This window comes from Procambarus clarkii, chromosome 9 (assembly GCF_040958095.1).
Source record: "Procambarus clarkii isolate CNS0578487 chromosome 9, FALCON_Pclarkii_2.0, whole genome shotgun sequence".
NCBI lineage: Eukaryota > Metazoa > Arthropoda > Malacostraca > Decapoda > Cambaridae > Procambarus > Procambarus clarkii.
Window position 1 is genome coordinate 3,302,450 of NC_091158.1, and position 24,697 is coordinate 3,327,146.

The window sequence follows — 24,697 nt, forward strand, 5'->3', positions numbered from 1 at the left end:
AAAGGTTTGCCAACCTCAAGAAAACGGTCAATATAAAGTGTCCTCTCCTAACCTACCAGAGGGCCCAAAACAGAAAACGGGACAGTACATCACTTGCGCGAGCTGCTTATATTTTCTAGTACGGCAATTTTTGGTCTTAGGTAACGTATACGAGCGAGATGCGACGTTCTTTGTAAGAGGACAGGTTGCTCCGTTACCACCACTCCCCGTCTTCTATCCTCGTGCACTAACATGTAACTCCCACCTTGTACAGGTTGAGTGCGGCCGCCATCACCACCGTCACCGCCACCACCACGGCCGGCGTATCCCCATCAGCGACTCCTTGGAAGAGCAGTACGAGTCCTCCTTGGACTCGTTTGGCCCCAACACCCGGGGCAAGAGACAGTGGAGCCCTGAGGAGAATGAAGTAGAGCAAGGGCCCTGGGGTGACTGGTCGGGCCCCTCTCCTTGTTCCAGGTCATGTGGCGGCGGCGTAACCTTCCGCTCCAGGACCTGTACCGGCTCCAGGTCAGTCACTCTTCCTGCTGTTGTACCCTCTGTATCATCATCTGTGCCCTCGTCTGTCGCATCATTTGTATTGTCATTTACAGTTTACACTGTCTGTCATGGTCGCTTTAACACCTCTCTACCTTCTTTGAGGATCATACGAGTTCTTAGCCAGGACGAACCACTGCCAGAGGCACAGAGAACACTGAACATCGGAGAGCCACGGGTATTTAGTATCCTCCCAGCAAGTCTATGAAAGTGTGCCGTAACAAAGGTGGACTTCTTCAAGAAACAATTAGACAAGTTCCTGCAAGAAGTGCCGGACCAGCCGGGTTGTAGTATGTGGGCCTGCTGGCCGCTCCCACCAACAACCTGTTGGACCAAGCTCTCGCAAGTCATGGGCATTAGAAAATCTTCCAGAACTCACTCCGTGTATAGTCCAAGTATACTCCAAGTATATATTTCAGCATTGACTCTGTTATCATGTTGTTATAATAATACTGTAGTTATCATCATAATATATAAGTAGAACAGGCTGGCGCTTGTCACAGCTATGTCGTCACCAACAGCGACACTGCTTTAATGTCACGTGACCAAGACGGACCAATACCATACCTTCCATGAACTTTGTAACGTGACCGCCACTACTCACTCGCTGCCCATAGCTCATGAGGGGAGGGTGCTCTACCTCTGACACTGCTCTACCTCTGACACTGCTCTACCTCATACACTGCTCTACCTCATACACTGCTCTACCTCAGACACTGCTCTACCTCAGACACTGCTCTACCCCAGACACTGCTCTACCTCTGACACTGCTCTACCTCTGACACTGCTCTACCTCAGACACTGCTCTACCTCAGACACTGCTCTACCCCAGACACTGCTCTACCTCTGACACTGCTCTACCTCTGACACTGCTCTACCTCTGACACTGCTCTACCTCAGACACTGCTCTACCTCAGACACTGCTCTACCCCAGACACTGCTCTACCTCTGACACTGCTCTACCTCTGACACTGCTCTACCCCAGACACTGCTCTACCCCAGACACTGCTCTACCTCTGACACTGCTCTACCTCAGACACTGCTCTACATCAGACACTGCTCTACCCCAGACACTGCTCTACCTCTGACACTGCTCTACCTCTGACACTGCTCTACCTCTGACACTGCTCTACCTCAGACACTGCTCTACCTCAGACACTGCTCTACCCCAGACACTGCTCTACCTCTGACACTGCTCTACCTCTGACACTGCTCTACCCCAGACACTGCTCTACCCCAGACACTGCTCTACCTCAGACACTGCTCTACCTCAGACACTGCTCTACCCCAGACACTGCTCTACCTCTGACACTGCTCTACCTCTGACACTGCTCTACCTCAGACACTGCTCTACCCCAGACACTGCTCTACCTCTGACACTGCTCTACCTCAGACACTGCTCTACCTCTGACACTGCTCTACCTCTGACACTGCTCAACCTCTGACACTGCTCTACCTTTGACACTGCTCTACCTCTGACACTGCTCTACCTCTGACACTGCTCTACCCCAGACACTGCTCTACCTCTGACACTGCTCTACCTCTGACACTGCTCTACCTCTGACACTGCTCTACCTTTGACACTGCTCTACCTCTGACACTGCTCTACCCCAGACACTGCTCTACCTCTGACACTGCTCTACCTCTGACACTGCTCTACCTCTGACACTGCTCTACCTCTGACACTGCTCTACCTCAGACACTGCTCTACCTCAGACACTGCTCTACCCCAGACACTGCTCTACCCCAGACACTGCTCTACCTCAGACACTGCTCTACCTCAGACACTGCTCTACCCCAGACACTGCTCTGCCTCTGACACTGCTCTACCTCTGACACTGCTCTACCTCAGACACTGCTCTACCCCAGACACTGCTCTACCTCTGACACTGCTCTACCTCAGACACTGCTCTACCTCTGACACTGCTCTACCTCTGACACTGCTCAACCTCTGACACTGCTCTACCTCTGACACTGCTCTACCCCAGACACTGCTCTACCTCAGACACTGCTCTACCCCAGACACTGCTCTACCCCAGACACTGCTCTACCTCAGACACTGCTCTACCCCAGACACTGCTCTACCCCAGACACTGCTCTACCCCAGACACTGCTCTACCTCAGACACTGCTCTACCCTCAGACACTGCTCTACCTCAGACACTGCTCTACCCCAGACACTGCTCTACCTCAGACACTGCTCTATCCCAGACACTGCTCTACCCCAGACACTGCTCTTCCTCTGACACTGCTCTACCCCAGACACTGCTCTACCTCTGACACTGCTCTACCTCTGACACTGCTCTACCCCAGACACTGCTCTACCTCTGACAAAACTCTACCTCTGACACTGCTCTACCCCAGACACTGCTCTACCCCAGACACTGCTCAACCTCAGACACTGCTCAACCTCAGACACTGCTCTACCCCAGACACTGCTCTACCTCTGACACTGCTCTACCTCTGACATTGCTCTACCTCTGACACTGCTCTACCCCAGACACTGCTCAACCCCAGACACTGCTCTACCTCTGACACTGCTCTACCTCAGACACTGCTCTACCTCTGACACTGCTCTACCCCAGACACTGCTCTACCCCAGACACTGCTCTACCCCAGACACTGCTCTACCTCTGACACTGCTCTACCCCAGACACTGCTCTACCTCTGACACTGCTCTACCTCAGACACTGCTCTACCCCAGACACTGCTCTACCTCAGACACTGCTCTACCCCAGACACTGCTCTACCCCAGACACTGCTCTACCCCAGACACTGCTCTACCCCAGACACTGCTCTACTTCAGACACTGCTCTACCTCTGACACTGCTCTACCCCAGACACTGCTCTACCCCAGACACTGCTCTACCTCTGACACTGCTCTACCTCTGACACTGCTCTACCTCTGACACTGCTCTACCCCAGACACTGCTCTACCTCTGACACTGCTCTACCTCTGACACTGCTCTACCTTTGACACTGCTCTACCCCAGACACTGCTCTACCTCGGACACTGCTCAGTTAGAGCCTTCGGGTGAATTGAGCCCCGGCAGACGGTCTGACCCAAGTGTGAGGTGAGCGGCAATCACTGGAGGAGCACCTGAGTGTTTTTGACCAGTGACCAGTGCTGCAGTGACCAGGGCTTCAGTAACCAGTGACCAGTGCTGCAGTGACCAGTGCTTCAGTAACCAGTGACCAGGGCTTCAGTAACCAGTGACCAGGGCTGCAGTGACCAGGGCTTCAGTAACCAGTGACCAGGGCTGCAGTGACCAGGGCTTCAGTAACCAGTGACCAGTGCTGCAGTGACCAGTGCTTCAGTAACCAGTGACCAGTGCTGCAGTGACCAGCGCTTCAGTAACCAGTGACCAGTGCTGCAGTGACCAGGGCTTCAGTAACCAGTGCTGCAGTGACCAGGGCTTCAGTAACCAGTGACCAGTGCTGCAGTGACCAGGGCTGCAGTGACCAGGGCTGCAGTGCCCAGGGCTTCATTAACCAGTGACCAGTGCTGCAGTGACCAGGGCTTCAGTAACCAGTTACCAGGGCTGCAGTGACCAGGGCTTCAGTAACCAGTGACCAGGGCTGCAGTGACCAGTGACCAGGGCTACAGTGACCAGTGATCAGGGCTGCAGTGACCAGGGCTTCAGTAACCAGTGACCAGGGCTTCAGTAACCAGTGCCCAGGGCTGCAGTGACCAGGGCTTCAGTAACCAGGGCTACAGTGACTAGTGGCCAGGGCTACAGTGACCAGTGATCAGGGCTGCAGTGACCAGGGCTTCAGTAACCAGTGACCAGGGCTGCAGTGACCAGGGCTTCAGTAACCAGTGACCAGGGCTTCAGTAACCAGTGACCAGGGCTTCAGTAACCAGTGACCAGGGCTGCAGTGACCAGGGCTTCAGTAACCAGTGACCAGGGCTGCAGTGACCAGGGCTTCAGTAACCAGTGACTAGGGCTTCAGTGACCAGGGCTACAGTGACCAGTGATCAGGGCTGCAGTGACCAGGGCTTCAGTAACCAGTGCTGCAGTGACCAGGGCTTCAGTAACCAGTGACTAGGGCTGCAGTGACCAGGGCTTCAGTGACTAGGGCTGCAGTGACCAGTGGCCAGGGCTACAGTGACCAGTGATCAGGGCTGCAGTGACCAGGGCTTCAGTAACCAGTGACCAGTGCTGCAGTGACCAGGGCTTCAGTAACCAGTGACCAGGGCTGCAGTGACCAGGGCTTCAGTAACCAGTGACCAGGGCTGCAGTGACCAGGGCTTCAGTAACCAGTGACCAGGGCTGCAGTGAACAGGGCTTCAGTAACCAGTGCTGCAGTGACCAGGGCTTCAGTAACCAGTGACCAGGGCTACAGTGACCAGTGATCAGGGCTGCAGTGACCAGGGCTTCAGTAACCAGTGACCAGGGCTGCAGTGAACAGGGCTTCAGTAACCAGTGCTGCAGTGACCAGGGCTTCAGTAACCAGTGACCAGAGCTGCAGTGACCAGGGCTTCAGTAACCAGTGACCAGGGCTGCAGTGACCAGGGCTTCAGTAACCAGTGACCAGTGCTGCAGTGACCAGGGCTTCAGTAACCAGTGACCAGGGCTGCAGTGACCAGGGCTTCAGTAACCAGTGACCAGTGCTGCAGTGACCAGGGCTTCAGTAACCAGTGACTAGGGCTGCAGTAACCAGGGCTTCAGTGACCAGGGCTGCAGTGTCCAGTGGCCAGGACTACAGTGACCAGTGGCCAGGGCTACAGTGACCAGTGACCAGGGCTGCAGTGACCAGGGCTTCAGTAACCAGTGACCAGGGCTGCAGTAACCAGGGCTTCAGTAACCAGTGCTGCAGTGACCAGGGCTTCAGTAACCAGTGACCAGGGCATCAGTGACCAGTGACCAGGGCTTCAGTGACCAGAGCTACAGTGACCAGTGACCAGTGGCCAAGGCTCCAGTGACCAGGGCTACAGTGACCAGTGACCAGGGCTGCAGTGATCAATGCCCAGGGCTACAGTAACCAAGCAGCCCTGGTCACTGTTATAGCGAGTCAACAATAAGACAATGTCAGAAGTGGCTGACACTGGATATGTACCAGCAGTGATACAGTGAACTGGAAGAGTACACGTACAGGATCACTACCACATCTCACTACACCTCTACAAAAAGAGTGTATTTTGTACCATCATGAGTATCATAATAGTTGTATCATCATCTGTGCCATCACTATTATCTTGTTACTATCACTTAGACCAGCTGTATCATCACTGTACCAGCAGTACCATCACTGGACCAACTGTACCATCACTTGTATCAGTTTTACCTTCATTGGATCAGCAGTATCATCACTGGACCATCTGTGCCATCACTGAGCTAGCAGTACCATAACATTGTACCATCTGAACTATCATTGGACCAGCTGTAACATCACTTGTACAAGCTGTACCATCACTGGACCAGCTGTATTAAGCCTTGGTCCAGCAGTATCATCATTATACCAGCTGTACCATCCCTTAGATAAACAACACCATCACTGGACCTGCCGCATCATTATTAGATAAGCTGTACCATCACTGGATCAATAGAACCATCAGTGGGCCAACAGTACCATCCATTAGATCAGCAGTAGTATCACTGGACCACAAATATCACTGCTGGACCAGCAGTATCATAGTGCTCTCATAGTATCAGAGTACCATAGTACCATAGTCTCTCAGTGTAACAGTTCTCTCAGTGTAACAGTTCTCTCAGTGTAACAGTTCTCTCAGTGTAACAGTTCTCTCAGTGTAACAGTTCTCTCAGTGTAACAGTTCTCTCTCAGTGTAATAGTTCTCTCTCAGTGTAACAGTTCTCTCAGTGTAACAGTTCTCTCTCAGTGTAATAGTTCTCTCTCAGTGTAACAGTTCTCTCAGTGTAACAGTTCTCTCTCAGTGTAATAGTTCTCTCTCAGTGTAACAGTTCTCTCAGTGTAACAGTTCTCTCTCAGTGTAATAGTTCTCTCTCAGTGTAACAGTTCTCTCAGTGTAACAGTTCTCTCTCAGTGTAATAGTTCTCTCTCAGTGTAACAGTTCTCTCAGTGTAACAGTTCTCTCAGTGTAACAGTTCTCTCTCAGTGTAACAGTTCTCTCAGTGTAACAGTTCTCTCAGTGTAACAGTTCTCTCAGTGTAACAGTTCTCTCAGTGTAACAGTTCTCTCTCAGTGTAACAGTTCTCTCTCAGTGTAACAGTTCTCTCAGTGTAACAGTTCTCTCAGTGTAACAGTTCACTCAGTGTAACAGTTCTCTCTCAGTGTAACAGTTCTCTCTCAGTGTAACAGTTCTCTCTCAGTGTAACAGTTCTCTCAGTGTAACAGTTCTCTCTCAGTGTAACAGTTCTCTCAGTGTAACAGTTCTCTCAGTGTAACAGTTCTCTCTCAGTGTAATAGTTCTCTCTCAGTGTAACAGTTCTCTCAGTGTAACAGTTCTCTCTCAGTGTAACAGTTCTCTCAGTGTAAAAGTTCTCTCTCAGTGTAATAGTTCTCTCTCAGTGTAATAGTTTTCTCTCAGCGTAATAGTTTTCTCTCAGCGTAATAGTTTTCTCTCAGTGTAATTGTTCTCTCAGTGTAACAGTTCTCTCTCAGTGTAACAGTTCTCTCTCAGTGTAACAGTTCTCTCTCAGTGTAACAGTTCTCTCAGTGTAACAGTTCTCTCTCAGTGTAATAGTTCTCTCTCAGTGCAATAATCTCTCAGTGAAATAGTCCTTTTTCAGTGTAATAGTTCTCTGTGTGTTATAATGTCTCTCAGTACATACAACTTGACGATGGTTCAGGACTGACCGACACGTCGTCGTGTCATCATCTTGTGGTGTGTGGTGTGGTCACCACACCTCTCACTGTACCCGGTGCACCATTGCGTTCCGAAGGAGGTATTCTGACTTCCTGTCATGTCTCCTGGCCCACGCAGACATATCACTGAAAAGATACCACCATTTGTTCAGCTTTATCATCACTGGACCAGTAGTATCATTAATGGACCAGCAGTACCATCCATAAACCAGAAGTACCATCTCTAGACCAGCAGTACCATCACTGGACCAGTACTATGAACACTGAACCAGAACTATGATCACTGGACCAGTACTATGAACACTGAACCAGAACTATGATCACTGGACCAGAACTATGATCACTGGACCAGAACTATGATCACTGGACCAGTACTATGATCACTGGACCAGTACTATGATCACTGGACCAGTAATATGATCACTGGACCAGTACTATGATAACTGGACCAGAACTATGATCACTGGACCAGTACTATGATCACTGGACCAGTACTATGATCACTGGACCAGTAATATGATCACTGGACCAGTACTATGATAACTGGACCAGAACTATGATCACTGGACCAGTACTATGATCACTGGACCAGTACTATGATCACTGGACCAGTACTATGAACATTGGACCAGTACTATGATCACTGGACCAGTACTATGATCACTGGACCAGTACTATGAGCACTGGACCAGTATTATGATCACTGTTCCAGTACTATGATCACTGGACCAGTACTATGATCACTGGACCAGTACTATGATCACTGAACCAGAACTATGATTACTGGACCAGTACTATGATCACTGGACCAGTACTATGATCACTGGACCAGAACTATGATCACTGGACCAGTACTATGATCACTGGACCAGTACTATGATCACTGAACCAGAACTATGATCACTGTTCCAGTACTATGATCACTGGACCAGTGATCAGTGTACTATGATCACTGGACCAGTACTATGATCACTGGACCAGTACTATGATCACTGGACCAGTACTATGATCACTGGACCAGAACTATGATCACTGGACCAGTTCTATGATCACTGGACCAGTACTATGATCACTGGACCAGTGATCATTGTACTATGATCACTGGACCAGTACTATGATCACTGGACCAGTACTTTGATCACTGGACCAGAACTATGATCACTGGACCAGTACTATGATCACTGGACCAGTACTATGATCACTGTTCCAGTACTATGATCACTGGACCAGTACTATGATCACTGGACCAGTACTATGATCACTGGACCAGTACTATGATCACTGAACCAGAACTATGATCACTGTTCCAGTACTAGGATCACTGGACTATAACTATGATCACTGGACCAGTACTATGATCACTGGACCAGTACTATGATCACTGGACCAGTACTATGATCACTGGACTATAACTATGATCACTGGACCAGTACTATGATCACTGGACTATAACTATGATTACTGGACCAGTACTATGATCACTGAACCAGAACTATGATTACTGGACCAGTACTATGATCACTGGACTATAACTATGATCACTGGATTACTACTATGATCACTGGACCAGAACTATGATCACTGAACCAGAACTATGATCACTGGACCAGTACTATGATCACTGGACCAGTACTATGATCACTGGACTAGTACTATGATCACTGGACCAGTACTATGATCACTGGACCAGAACTATGATCACTGGATTACTATGATCACTGGACCAGAACTATGATCACTGGATTACTACTATGATCACTGGACCAGAACTATGATCACTGGACCAGTACTATGATCACTGGACCAGTACTATGATCACTGGACCAGAACTATGATCACTGGACCAGTACTATGATCACTGGACCAGTACTATGATCACTGGACCAGTACTATGATCACTGGACCAGTACTATGATCACTGGACCAGTAGTATGATCACTGGACCAGTACTATGATCACTGGACCAGTACTATGATCACTGGACCAGTACTATGATCACTGGACCAGTACTATGATCACTGGACCAGTACTATGATCACTGGACCAGTACTATGATCACTGGACCGTACTATGATCACTGGAGCAGTAGTATGATCACTGGACCAGTACTATGATCACTGGACCAGTACTATGATCACTGGACCAGTACTATGATCACTGGACCAGTACTATGATCACTGGACCAGTACAATGATCACTGGACCAGTACAATGATCACTGGTCCAGTACAATGATCACTGGACTAGTACTATGATCACTGGACCAGTACTATGATCACTGGACCAGAACTATGATGACTGGACCAGTGATCAGTGTACTATGATCACTGGTCCAGTACTATGATCACTGGACCAGAACTATGATCACTGGACCAGTACAATGATCACTGGTCCAGAACTATGATCACTGGACCAGAACTATGATCACTGGACCAGTACAATGATCACTGGTCCAGAACTATGATCACTGGACCAGAACTATGATCACTGGACCAGTACAATGATCACTGGTCCAGAACTATGATCACTGGACCAGAACTATGATCACTGGACCAGTACAATGATCACTGGTCCAGAACTATGATCACTGGACCAGAACTATGATCATTGGACCAGTACAATGATCACTGGTCCAGAACTATGATCACTGGACCAGAACTATGATCACTGGACCAGTACAATGATCACTGGTCCAGAACTATGATCACTAGACCAGAACTATGATCACTGGACCAGTACAATGATCACTGGTCCAGTACTGTGATCACTGGACCAGTACTATGATCACTGGACCAGTACTATGATCACTGGACCAGTACTATGATCACTGGTCCAGTACTGTGATCACTGGACCAGTACTATGATCACTGGACCAGTACAATGATCACTGGTCCAGAACTATGATCACTGGACCAGAACTATGATCACTGGACCAGTACAATGATCACTGGTCCAGAACTATGATCACTAGACCAGAACTATGATCACTGGACCACTACTATGATCACTGGTCCAGTACTGTGATCACTGGACCAGTACTATGATCACTGGACCAGCAGTACGAATATTGGACCAGCTGCATTACTATACCATTATATTAATTGGAACTGTGCAGTAAAAGGTCACTTGCTTGTTGATGCTGCATTGAATACGCTGATAATTTCCACTAGTTGTCATTACTGAGTTATTACCGAGGACAGTTTCTCGGCTCCCTGGTCAGTGTACCGGGTAACATCTGCTGTCCTGGGTCACTTCTCACTTCTAATGTGGAAAGAAATAAGATTTTGATATCTCTGGGGCTTACAAAAACTTGAAAATTCTAGTTTGCTTGCTAAACTGTAACTCCAGTATGTGGATATGATCGATATTCTATGCAGGTTTATTAAGACAGAAAGACCTGCCAATTGGTTGCTTCATTTTCAATGCTTTGTTGACATGCTTCCATACCTTGCAGCGTCTGGCCACATCCAATACATCAACCGTATACATGAAGATTTACACAAAATGCTGAAGTTTGAATCGTATAAAAAAATCGTAAATTTACAAACATTTCATAAAAGGTGTTGATGTTGTGAGCCAGTGTGGCAGGCTGGGGGGGGCTGGCAGCCCAGCTGACCTTTCAGGACACTGTCTCGTGAAGAAAATAAACAGAAGAGGAGGTGTGACAAGAGGATGCGGATTAACATCACTTAATGGCCTCATCTGGGTTCCCTGCACGCCCCGCCGTGCGTACATCAACAGTGCAATGCACGAATTTATTTTGGTGACATTCACTTCCAGTGAACAACACATAGTGACCCCCCTTATCGTGAGGTGGTTCTCAAGATCAGTGTTGTTGCGGCCCGGTCTCTGACCAGGCCTCCTGGATGCTGATCTGGCCTATCAGGCTGGTAGACGCCGCTGCATGAAGCCTATACAATGGAATCGAGCGTATGAATCACAGCCCGGTTGATCAAGTATCCTCTTTTGAACACCATGAGAGGTCGGTAGTTATGTCATCCATGTATAGAGGGGGAGTGGTGAAAAGTTTTGATGTTTATAGAATTCTCTTAGCGCTAGAACTCTTACCTCTTTACTTCTAGAATCCACTCGGTAAAAATCTAAACTACTGGGATCTACTAAAATGCATAAATCTGTATTCTCTTGAGCGCAGGCGGGAGAGATATTTAATAATTTACACGTGGAAAATATTAGAGGGGCTGGTCCCAAACGTGCACACAGAAATAACACCACATGAGACCAGAAGGCATGGCAGGATGTGCAGAATACCCCCGTTGAAGAGCAGAGGTGCAACAGGTACTCTGAGAGAGAACTCTATCAACATCAGTGGCCCGAGACTGTTCAACACGCTTCCACTACACATAAGGGGCATAACTGGCCGACCCCTCACAGTGTTCAAGAGAGAACTTGGATAAACACCTCCAAAGGAATACCTGGTTGATACCTAATAAACCAGGCTGTGGTTCATACGTCAGGCTGCGAGGAGCCGCGTCCAACAGCGTGGTTTATCAGTCCAGCAACCAGGAGGCCTGGACGATGACCGGGCCGCAGAGACGTTGAACCCCGAAATCATCACAAGGTAGCGTACCTATTACACCTCTGCTTTTCAACGGGACTATTTTGTACTTCCTGCCATGCCTTGTAATTTTGTTGGGAGTCATTTCCGTGTGCAAATTTTGAACCAATCCTTCTGATATTTTCCAGTGATTATGTATATCCCATTGCACTGTAAGGAATACAGCTTCAGAGATTTTTCGCAATCCCAATAATTTAGATGTTTTAGTAAATGATTCGGGTAGTAAAACGTCTCTTCATGTTCTCCAGGTCAGCAATTTCTCCAGCTTTGAATGGTACTGTTAGAATGCAACAATATTCCACCTTAGATACTACCAATGTCTTAAAAAGTACCATCATTGGTTTTGCCAGAATTACCCAAGATCTCAATGATATTTAAGACCTCTTGCGATATTTAGAACAGAGAACCCCCTTTCAGCATAAATGGTCTCAAGGTACTTAGGAACACTGTGCCAGCGGTAACTGCAAACATAACTGTGTCAGCAAGTCCTGCAATCAATGAGTAATAGGAGGTAGATGTCTGCACATATAGGAAGAAGGACGCAAGTAAACAATGGGCAGCTATAGTGAAGTTCCGGAAATTCCGACCACAAGCTAGGCTGTTCGGGCAAAACTCTTGAAATTCTCAGTAGATAAACAGGATTCCCCGGCCTCGTTCTCACGGTAGACAGACACAAATGTTAGAGATTAACCTACAAATAAGCGCAGGTACTAACCCATGCAACTTCTTGCCGTTTGCACCAGTTTTGTTGATATCGTCATATTCCAATGCAAATACAACCTCATAATCACTAGTATCCTTGTGTATATACATGCATGCTTTAAGTATAATAATCATTTTATTTGGCCCAGCCATAAGCTTAGGGCCCACGCAGGAATAGCCCTGCTAAAAAGGAAAAAAATATTGAATAAATGTACACAGCATAATATAGTGGTTAATCAGTTCTTAGAGTAAAACATTTATTTAATGATACGCAAAGCGTTTCGGGGTAATGTAAGCACAGAACTCTCATAGCCATTAAACATTTCTAATGATGTTCTTGTTCTTCTCTCCACAGCCCTCAAGACTGTACTGGCAAGTCCAAGAAATACGAGTCCTGCAACGTAGAGGTTCGTAACTACGACCACAATTTGACTAGCGTACAAAATTAAGTGATTTTTCCTAACCAAAAGCCTAACCTACGTTACACAACCTGTCGAGACAATGCTCATTGGTCAAGGGAACGTTAATTTGGAATAGCTTTTAATGTCACAAAACACAACAATATTGAAATGTTGAAGCGTCAGGATTGCAGCGCAGTGGCTGCCTCTTCCTCTCAACGGTCATTACACATTTTGTATAGTTTTTGTGTTCCATAGTTTTATGTTGGGTATATATTATTATTTTAGTTATATATATATATATATATATATATATATATTATATAATAATATATATAATAATATATAATATATATTATATATATATAATTATACACACACACTCGTCCTTTTAAGAATAAAGTATGCAACGCGTTATAATCTGGATGAAAATTAGGAGGTTTGTTTTGTTGCCGCCGGAGGCTGCTAGTTTATTGTGCACCCCATACCCATCCTGTGAGCGGTAGCGCAAAAAGCATTACAGAGGGCACAAAAGGTCTTTATCAGACCTCATCTTAGATTATTACATAATTTCATCTATCCTTCACACCTTATAGTTACAATGTCAGCTAGTTAAAGTGCTATTTCAAGAGGTATATATTTACAGTAAGTCATTATACATAATGGTAGGTCTTATCGCTAATACATAATAGTTTGACCAATGGAGATATTACAGAGTCATAGGGGAGCTTCTGTTTATTATTAGTCTTCACAATACACTACTTGTTTCTTAATCTCATATGTCGTTTATCTACTGGGAGCGAAATATGGATACAGTGCAAGGATTTCAGGTAATTTATCCATGGTAATAAGATAGGTTGCCATATCATACAGCGTGAGCTCAGACCCATCACTAAATGGCTCAATTTTACTACAGTCCAAGATATAGTGTTCAAATGTGCCCCTGTCTTTGTCCACACACTTTACACTTTACTTCATCTAGATCCCTATACAAGCCAAACTGCCAGAGATACTTGTAGCCAAGTCTTATACGAGCTGTGACAACATCTGTTAGTCTACTGACTTTGTTACTTGCCCCATACACATGTTTTACTTCACACATTTCATTGTGTTGAACAGTGGACCTGCTAGTTCCAGTTTGCACTGTTCTACTTTCTTCAAATCCATCCAGGAGTTCTCGTCTAATGAGGTTGAAGCACAAAAACCTGACTTCAGGAGAGGACATTATGGGGACCTTAGAACATTTGTTAATGAGTATAATTGGACAGACTTGTTGCTAGGCAAGTCATGAGATGTATGTCAAGTTTTGTGAAATATATGATAAAGGCACAAAAAAAATTACACCAAAGCAGAACCAGGAAACAGGATTGGTTCAACAGAAATGGCGAGAGGGCCAGAGACCAAAAGACAAAAATGGAATCAATATAGGATGACGCCAAACCCCCAAACATACCAGCGATACAAAGATGTGAGAAACAACTACACGACAGCTGAGGAGAGAGGCAGAAGGAAATTTTGAAAATGGATTGTGGACAAATATAAAAGAGAACCAGGCCTATTCTATAAATTCATAAACAACAAATTGCAGGTAAAAGATAAAGGATCTGCTTCCCGTTTTCAACCTCTGAAAATGGGAAACAGATTAACGGAAAATGAAAATGAAATGTGTGAAACATTAAACTAAAAGTTCCTAAGAGTGTTTGTACAAAATAAAATCTTCAGGGAACCAAGCACAATAAGAATGCCAGAGAACAACATAGAGCACATAGAGGTGTCTAGAGGCATACTGGAAAAAATGCTAAAGGAAGTAAGAAAGAACAAAGCAGTTGACCCAGATGGAGTTTCACCATGGGTTCTGAGAGAATGTCCATCCTGAGCTCAGCATTCCACTTCAACTGATTTTTCAGGCATCACTGTGTACAGGAGTCGTAGCAGATGTGTGGGAAAAGGCTAATAGTTCCAATCTACAAAAGTGGCATCAGGGAAGACCCCCTCAATTATAAACCTGTATCACTGACAAGTGTAATAGTCAAAATATTGGAAAAAAATATTAAAAGTAAATGGGTAGAACACCTGGAGAAAAAGATATAAAATCAGAGTCAGTATGGGTTTTGATCTGGAAGATCCTGTGTAACGAATTTACTCAGTTTTTATGATCGAGCCACAAAGATTTTACAGGAAAGAGATAACTGGGTTGACTGCATCTGTCTGGACCTAAAAAAAAGGCTTTCGACAGAGTTCCACATAAGAGGTTGTTTTGGAAACTGGAACATATTGGAGGAGTGACAGGTACGCTTCTAACATGAATGAAAAATTTTCTGATAAAAAAATGAGGGCAGTAATCAGAGGCAATATATCGGACTGGAGAAATGTCACTAGCGGAGTACCACAGGGTTCAGTTCTTGCACCGGTGATGTTCATTGTCTACATAAACGATCTACCAGATGGAAAACAGAATTATATGAACATGTTTGCTGATGATGCTAAGATAATAGGGAAGATAAGAAACTTAGATGATTGTCATGCCTTGCAAGATGACCTGGACAAAATAAGTATATGGAACACCACTTAGCAAATGGCATTTAATGTGAATAAATGTCATGTTATGGAATGTGGAATAGGAGAACATAGACCCCAAACAATCTATAAATAATATGAGAAATCTTTAAAGAATTCTGATAAAGAAAGATCTAGGGATGGTTCTAAATAAAAAAAAACCTGTCTCCTTAGGACCTCATTAAGAACATTGTACTTGGTAGGTAGTAACTAAGTGACTGTAACCTATCCACCGCTGCCCACTGGAGGGGGGGCGGTGTGCAGGACAAACATATCAATTGTTACACTAGCTCTCCACACATGTCAGTTGCTTAATTTAGAAACTGTACTTGTGGTCGATCTCGAACCCATTTATGATGTGGCGACTTTTACTGTATTTTGTAACTATCTCATCAAGATTGTAACTTGTTTAGCTAAATGAATTGTGGGGTTCATTGATAGAGAAAAATTCCTGAGACCTGGAACTTCAAGAACAAGATGTTATAGATTTAAACTAACTAGACAAGCCGGAGAAATATTAAAAAAAAACACTTTTATAAACAGAGTGGTAGACGGTTGGAACAAGTTAGGTGAGAAGGTGGTGGAGGCCAAAACCGTCAGAAAATTCAAAGCGTTATATGGTAAAGAGTGCTGGGAAGACGGGACACCATGAGCGTAGCTCTCATCCTGTAAATACACTTAGGTAATTACACACACACACACCCACACTCTTGCATAAACGCACAAGTTATATTTAACTTATGAACTCAACCTCGTGAAGGATTCGAACCTTAAATTGCCTGGTGTTCCAAACACCAGCGTATCCAACACGTTATCCACTTTGACCATTACAGACTTCACAGAAGTCGTTGAGAGCCAAGGCTATTGACCAAGGACCCGAATTCACGAGGTTGAGTTCTTTAGTGTCCCTATTTCGCCTCTGCGAAAGGGGGATGGAACTTTCACAGATGTCAACAAAGAAATGAGCGAAATGCTGAGGAATCAATATGACTGCTTTGAGCGAGCCACTAAACACACTGAAGATTGATAACCCAAATGAATTTTTCACGGATGTAATGCCAACATCAAATCATATCAGACGTCACCCTAACCTCCCACTGGATTTTGAAGAATCCATAGAAAGTAAGATGACAGACACTCCACCAGACCCTGAATCTTGGAACTCCATATTCATCAAGAACTAAAAAAGCACTGTCGCAGGCCCTTCACATTCTTTGGAGGCAAAGCCTAGATACTGGCGTTATCCCCGACATACTAAAGATAGCAGAGATAGCACCACTCCATAAAGGAGGAAATAAAGCAGAGGCAAAAAATTACAGACCGATAGCAAACATCACACACCATAAAAAATCTTTGAAAGAGTGCTAAGAAGTAAGATCACAAAATATATGGAATCACAGAATCTACACAACCCTGGACAACAGTGTTTCAGAACAGTGTTTCAGAACTCTTGCCTGTCACAGTTGCTGGACCACTATTACATGGCCTCAGATGTCTTGGAAGAAAAACAAAACACCGATGTAATTTACACAGATTTCGCAAAAGCCTTCTACAAATGTGACCATGGTGTTATTGCACACAAAATGCGTTCAAAAGGAATTACACGAAAAATAGGCTGATGGATTTACAATTTCCTGACTAACAGAACCCAATGTGTAATAGTCAACTGTTAGGAACTCCTCCGTAACCGGGTTCTTTTAACCCCTACGATCCTTCTCAAGTCCAGAGATCCTAACCTTGGTGGAAATGCAATATAAATGTTTAAGGTAAGATAAGATAAATGAAATTGCACTTAAAAATAACCCTTATTATTATTATTACAACTACCACAATATACAATTCTCTGACGAGGTCGTCCAGCGCATCACTAGCCCTCACGCTAGCTGCAGTTATGGCGACGTCTTCCAGCGCTCCACTAGCCCTATGGCTAGCACTTTCCCACAGAGGCGTGCCAAGGTCGACCTATGTACCGCTTCACTGTCTCTGCTTCAGTGCCGTCTGTCACTAGTCACCGGTACCTCCTCACCTCCCAGAACAGAAGACTAAAAGATGGGAAACTAATATTAATGGTAGGGTCAACTATTTTAATTCGGAACCTGGATCATAGTTGGCGCCAAGGTCCGTCACATCAACAAAATAAAATCCTGACCATCAACTTGTGAAAAGCTCTAGTCCCCCAGGGTAGTGCTTACTCAAGTAATTTTTCTTATCCTCATATCGGATATGGACAAGACACAATCTGCATAGTACTGTATCATCCTTTGCAGATGACACTAGGATTTGTATGAGAGTAGACAACTTAGAGAATACAGCAAACCTCCAATCAGATGTAAATCAGGTCTTTCTATGGGCTACAGAAAATAATATGGTATTTAATGAAGATAAGTTCCAGCTCCGGTGCTATGGAAAAAATGAGAATATAAAAACAGAAACCACATACAAAACGGAGTCAAATCATAACATAGAACGAAAAACCAATCTAAAGGTTTGGGGCATACTCAGTGTCGGAAGACCTTACCTTTAAAGAACACAATAAAGTAGCCGTCACAACTGCAAGAAAAATGACAAGTTGGATAACAAGAACTTTTCAAACTAGAGATGCTATACCAATGATGATTCTCCTCAAGACGCTAGTGCTCTCTAAAGTGGAGTACTGTTGCAGAATGACAGCACCTTTCAAAGCTGGAAAAATTGTTGACCTGGAGAGCGTGCAGAGATCCTTTACTGCTAGAATCCACTCAGTAAAACATCTAAACTACTGGGACCGACTAAAGAGCCTAAATCTGTATTCTCTTGAGCGCAGACGGGAGAGATGCATAATAATTTACAAGTGGAAAATAGTTAGAAGGGCTGGTCCCAAACCTGCACACAGAAATAACACCACATGAGACCAGAAGACATGGCAGGATGTGCAGAATACCCCCGTTGAAGAGCAGAGGTGCAACAGGTACTCTGAGAGAGAACTATCAACATCAGAGGCCCGAGACTGTTCAACACGCTTCCACTACACATAAGGGGCATAACTGGCCGATCCCTCACAGTGTTCAAGACATAACTCGATATTCACCTCCAAAGGATACCTGATCAACCAGGCTGTGACTCATACGTCAGGCTGTGAGCAGCCGCGTCCCACAGCCTGGTTGACCAGTCCAGCAACCAGGAGTGCCTGGGCGATGACTAGACCCGACGCTAAGCCCCAAAACCGTCACAAGGTTGCCACAAGGTATGTACAACACTCCCCAATAGGAAGAAACCCCGTTGGGTTGTACATCCTGTACCCAGACACAGCTGGGATTTGCTTAACTATCTCAAATAAACAGTTGTCAAACAAGAAAATTAACGTTTATCAACCCTTAAAATCTTACGGGTGCAAAATGCAGGAATCATTTGAAAACAGCATATATATTTGACAAATAGTATTTTTCTAACTCAGTGTGGGGTACATAATGTGATGTTTGATTTTTTTTTATTGTTGCCGCCGAAGGCGGCTAGTTTATTGTGCACCCCATACTCATCCTGTGAGCGGTAGCGCAAAAGCATTACAGAGGGCACAAAAGGTCTTTATCAGACCTCATCTTAGATTATTACATAAACAATTTCTTCAATCCTTCACACCTTATAGATACAATGTCAGCTAGTTACAGAGAAAGTGCTATTACAAGAGCTACATATTTACAGTAAGTCATCATACATTAATGGTAGGTTTTATCGTTAATACATAATAGTTTGGCCAATGGGGATATTACAGAGTCATAGGGGAGCTTCTGTTTATTATTAGTCCTCACAATACACTACTTGTTTCTGAATCTCATATGTCGTTCATCTACTGGAAGCAAAATGTGGGTACAGTGCAAGGATTTCAGGTAATTTATCCATGGTAATAAGATAGGTTAATGTGATGTGTTAGTTGTCTTCCGGGTCTGCTATCTTCCGTCTGGATAATTGAAGGGCCATCAAATGAGCATACAACTGTATGCTCGAAATCGAATTCACCTGAACGTTGATTACTTCTACGGTCGTTGATGGCTCCATAAACTTTAGGCCGTGTTCATTCGGGAGCGGATACCAGAAATCAACCTTCAGATGAATTAGACTTCGAGCATGCTCCTGGCTGGAGCTGCATACTCCAGGATTGGTCTGACATTAATGATATACACAGTCCTGAACGATTCCTTACACAAGTTTCTAAAGGCAGTTCATATGTTGACCAATTTAGCATATGCCGCTGAAGATATCTTTTTGATGTGGGCTTCTGGGGACAGCTTCGGTGTGATATCACCGTGTACTCACCTATTTGTGCCTGCAGGATCGAGCATTGGCTCTTGGATCCCGCCTTTCGAGCCATCGGTTGTTTACAGCAATGACTATGGTCCTATTTCCCTATCATACCTAGTTTTAAAATTATGAAGAGAGTTTGCTTCCACAACCTGCTCCTTAAGTGCATTCCATTTTTCCACTACTCTCATGCTAAAAGAAAACTTTCTAACATCTCTGTGACTCATCTGGGTTTCCAGCTTCCACCCATGTCCCCCTCGTTCTGTTAGCATTCCGTGTTTACATTTCGTCTATTCCTACTATGTCAATCCCCCTGAGTATTTTATACGTTCCTATCATATCCCCCCTCTCCCTTCTTTTTTCTAGTGTCGTAAGGCTCAGTTCTTTCAAGCGTTCTTCGTACCCCATCCCTCGTAACACTGGAACGAGTCTCGTTGCAAACTTCTGGATATTTCGTGTGTGTGTGTGTGTGTGTGTGTGTGTGTGTGTGTGTGTGTGTGTGTGTGTGAACAACTCGGAAGTTGTTCAGGCTCAGTAGTGAACACTCCATGGAAGATGGCGTTGAGCTCGTCACACATTTCTTTATCATTTTCTCTATACTGGCTTCTTCTTTTTCGTAACCTGATCACTTGGTCAGTCACTGTCATTTTCCTTCTTATAAGCCTATGGAAGAGTTTCGGTAGGCTCTCTGTTTTATAGGCAATATCATTATCATAGTTTCTTTCCAATTACCTAAGTGTAATTACCTAAGTGTAGTTAAAGGATGAGAGCTACGCTCGTGGTGTCCCGTCTACTTATGCCAATCTCCTTATGTTTATGTAGTCATTCCTGTTGCATCTAACCCGGTTTACCTCTGTCCTTGGCCTTCTGTTTTCCCTCCACTCTCTCCTGCTTTTTCATTTTGCCTCCTGGTACTGTCTATTGAACCACGGGTTATTATATGTTCCCCTACTTTTTCCCCATAATGGTGGTATGCATCTCTCTTCTGCCTCTTTGCACCTCAGTTTTACTTGCTCCATCATTTCCTGGACCGTCTTTCTTCTAAGTTCCTCCTCCCATTGCACACTCCCACACACGTGTGTGTGGGAGTGTGTGTGTGTGTGTGTGTGTGTGTGTGTGTGTGTGTGTGTGTGTGTGTGTGTGTGTGTGTGTGTGTGTGTGTGTGTGTGCGTGTGTGTGCGCGCGCGTGTGTGTGTGTGTGTGTGTGTGTGTGTGTGTGTGTGCGTGCGTGCGTGCGTGCGTGCGTGCGTGCGTGTGTGTGTGCGTGCGTGCGTGCGTGTGTGTGTGTGTGTACTCACCTAATTGTACTCACCTAATTGTGCTTGCGGGGGTTGAGCTCTGGCTCTTTGGTCCCGCCTCTCAACCGTCAATCAACTGGTGTACAGATTCCTGAGCCTATTGGGCTCTATCATCATCATGTGTGTGTGTGTGTGTGTGTGTGTGTGTGTGTGTGTGTGTGTGTGTGTGTGTGTGTGTGTGTTTTTACTATTTGTGTCTGCAGAATCGAGCTATTAGCTCTTGGACCCCGCCTCTCTAACCAGTCTATTTTTACTCTATTATATCTACTACATATATTTCTTTCTAACCCACGCCTACACATCCCCAGGAAGCAGCCCGTAGCAGCTGCGTAACTTCCCGGTACCTATTTACTGCCAGGTGAAAGAAATTCTGCCCATTTGTTTTCCCCTTGACCGGGAATCGAACCTAGACTCTTAGGACTTCGACCCCCGAGCGCTGTCCTCTCAGCCGGGCGCCCCCCCCCCCCCAAGTGTGTGTACTCACCTAGTTGTGCTTGCGGGGGTTGAGTTCTATCTCTTTGGTCCCGCCTCTCAACTGTCAATCAACAGGTGTACAGGTTCCTGAGCCTATTGGGCTCTATCATATCTACACTTGAAACTGTGTATGGAGTCAGCCACCACCACATCACTTCCTAATGCATTCCATTTGTCAACCACTCTGACACTAAAAAAGTTCTTTCTAATCTCTCTGTGGCTCATTTGGGCACTCAGTTTCCACCTGTGTCCCCTAGTGCGTGTGCCCCTTGTGTTAAACAGCCTGTCTTTATCAACCCTGTCGATTCCCTTGAGAATCTTGAATGTGGTGATCATGTCCCCCTCTAACTCTTTTGTCTTCCAACGAAGTGAGGTTTAATTCCCGTAGTCTCTCCTCGCAGCTCATACCTCTCGCTCGGGTACTAGTCTGGTGGCAAACCTTTGAACCTTTTCCAGTTTAGTCTTATGCTTGACTAGATATGGACTCCATGCTGGACCCGCATACTCCAGGATTGGTCTGACATATGTGGTATATAATGTTCTGAAAGATTCCTTACACAAGTTTCTAAAGGCCGTTCTTATGTTAGCCAACCTGGTATATGCTGCTGATGTCATCCTCTTGATATGAGCTTCAGGGGACAGGTCTGGCGTGATATCAACCCCCAGGTCTTTCTCTCTCTCTCTGACTCTTGAAGTATTTCATCTCCCAAATGGTACCTTGTATCTGGCCTCCTGCTCCCTGCACCTATCTTCATTACATTACATTTGCTTGGGTTAAACTCTAACAGCCATTTGTTCGACCATTCCTGCAGCTTGTCCAGGTCTTCTTGAAGCCTCAAGCTGTCCTCCTCTGTCTTAATTCTTCTCATAATTTTGGCGTCGTCAGCAAACATTGAGAGGAATGAGTCTATACCCTCTGGGAGATAAATACCCCGTGTGTGTGTGTGTGTGTGTGTGTGTGTGTGTGTGTGTGTGTGTGTGTGTGTGTGTGTGTGTGTGTGTGTGGGTTTATATACTCACCTATTTATGCATGCAGGATCGAGATTTAGCTCTTGAACCCTGCTTTTCTAATGGCCGGTTGACGAATGCAATGGCTCCTTACCTATTTCTCTATCATATCAACATTTAAAATGGTGTATGTAGTTCGCTTCTACAACCTGCTTCTAATTCATTTCATTTTCCCATTACTATTATGCTAAAAGAAAACTTTCTAAAATCTCTACAGCTCATCTGAGTCTCAAGCTTCCATTTTGTTCCTTCTTGTTCTATTGGTATTCAATGTAAACATTTCATCTTTTTTTCTGCTGAATTAATCCCTCTTAAGTATTTAGCACGTCTCTGTCATGTCTCCCCTTTATCGTCTCATTATCGAACCACTTGGGCTGGACAGTAGAGCGACGGTCTCGCTTCATGCAGATCGGCGTTCAATCTCCGACCGTCCAAGTGGTTGGACACCATTCCTTCCCCCCGTCCCTATCCAAAATCTTTATCCTGAGCCCTTCCCAGTGCTGTATAGTTGTAATGGCTTGGCGTTTTCCCCTAATAATTCCCTTCCCTTCTCTTTTCTAGCGTCGTTCAGGTTTAGTTCTTTTAGTCTCTCTTCTTACCTCATAACTCGCAGTTCTGGAACGTGCCTCGTTGCACACTTCTGAACCTTTTCGGGTTTTCTCATGTGTTTTTTAAGGTGGGGCTCAACGATTGTCGACATACTCTAAAACTGTTATCACATAGGCAGTGTATAGTGATCTAAATGCTTCCTTATTTAGGTTCCTGAATGATGTTCTGACTTATGCTAGCGTAGAGTATGCTGCTGACGTTGTCCTGTTTATTCTGGTCTTGGGAGTCAGGTTCAGTGTTACGTCCACTCCCAAGTCCTTTTCTCTTCTTGTAAAAGAAAGAAGTCTTCTTGGTCTCCTGTCACATGTCCCATTTCCATCACCTTATACATACTAGTGTTGAAATACAATAGCAATTTCACGGACCAACTCTGCAGCTTCTTTAAGTCATCCTGATGAATCTTACCATCTTCATCTATCTTAACTCTACTCGTTAGTTTTACATCGTCTGTAAACACCGACATTATAAGACTCAATTCCTGCAGACAGGTCATTTACAAAAATGAGAAATAATATGGGTCCCAGAACCGATCCTTGAGGTACTCCGCTTGCTACCCTACGCCAATCTGATTTCTCACCTCTCACTTTGACTCTTTAACTCCTGTCTGTTAGGTAATTCCTTACCTATGGTGCTTTTCTACTTACTCCCACCTGCCTTTCAAATCTGTGTAGTTATCACTTGTGAGAAACTGAGTCAAAAGCTTTTTGGCCAGTCCAAAAATATGCAGTCTGCCCAACCTTCTCTGTCCTGCCTTATTTTCATTACTTTATCATGGAACTCCTGTATGTTCGTCGGGCACGTTTTCCCTTCCCTAAAGCCATGTTGAAGTTCGTTTACAAATCTAATTATCTCTAGGTGTGTAACTAGTCTTACTGGGCTTTATCTGAGCCTACTGAGCTCTAAATCTACATTTGAAACTGTGTATGGAGTCAGCTTCCACCACATCACTACTTAATGTATTCCACCTGTTAACTACTCTGACACTGAAAAAATTCATTCTAATGTTTCTGTGGCTCATTTTGTACTAAGTTTCCACCTGTGTCCCCTTGTTCGTGTTCCACCCGTGCCAAAGAGTTTGTTTTTGTCCACTCTGTCAATTCCCCTTGAGAATTTTGTAGGTGGTTATCATGTCTCTCTTTATTCTTCTGTTTTGTGTGTGTACTCACCTAATTGTGATTGCGGGGGTTGAGCTTTGGCTCTTTAGTCCCGCCTCTCAACTGTTAATCAACTGGTGTACAGATTCCTGAGCCTACTGGGCTCTATCATATCTATATTTGAAACTGTGTATGGAGTCAGCCTCCACCACATCACTTCCTAGTGCATTCCATTTATTAACTACTCTGACAATGAAAAAATTCTTTCTAACGTATCTGTGGCTCATCTGGGTACTAAGTTTCCACCTGTGTCCCCTTGTTCGTGTCCCACCAGTGCTGAAGAGTTTGTCTTTGTCCACCCTGTCAATTCCCCTGAGAATTTTGTA

At 45.0% G+C, this 24,697-nt stretch overlaps 1 protein-coding gene across 1 annotated transcript in view; it reads left to right on the top strand.

Annotated features, from left to right (window-relative positions):
* Positions 1 to 253: 253 nt before the first annotated feature.
* Positions 254 to 24,697, top strand: part of LOC123766071 (proteoglycan-like sulfated glycoprotein papilin) — a gene marked incomplete at its 5' end in the record, with an annotated part of 493,143 nt that continues 468,699 nt past the window's right edge. Inside the window, 2 exon segments of the mRNA XM_069321077.1 lie at positions 254 to 507; positions 12,955 to 13,006. Coding sequence (XP_069177178.1) covers positions 254 to 507; positions 12,955 to 13,006 — 306 coding nt within the window.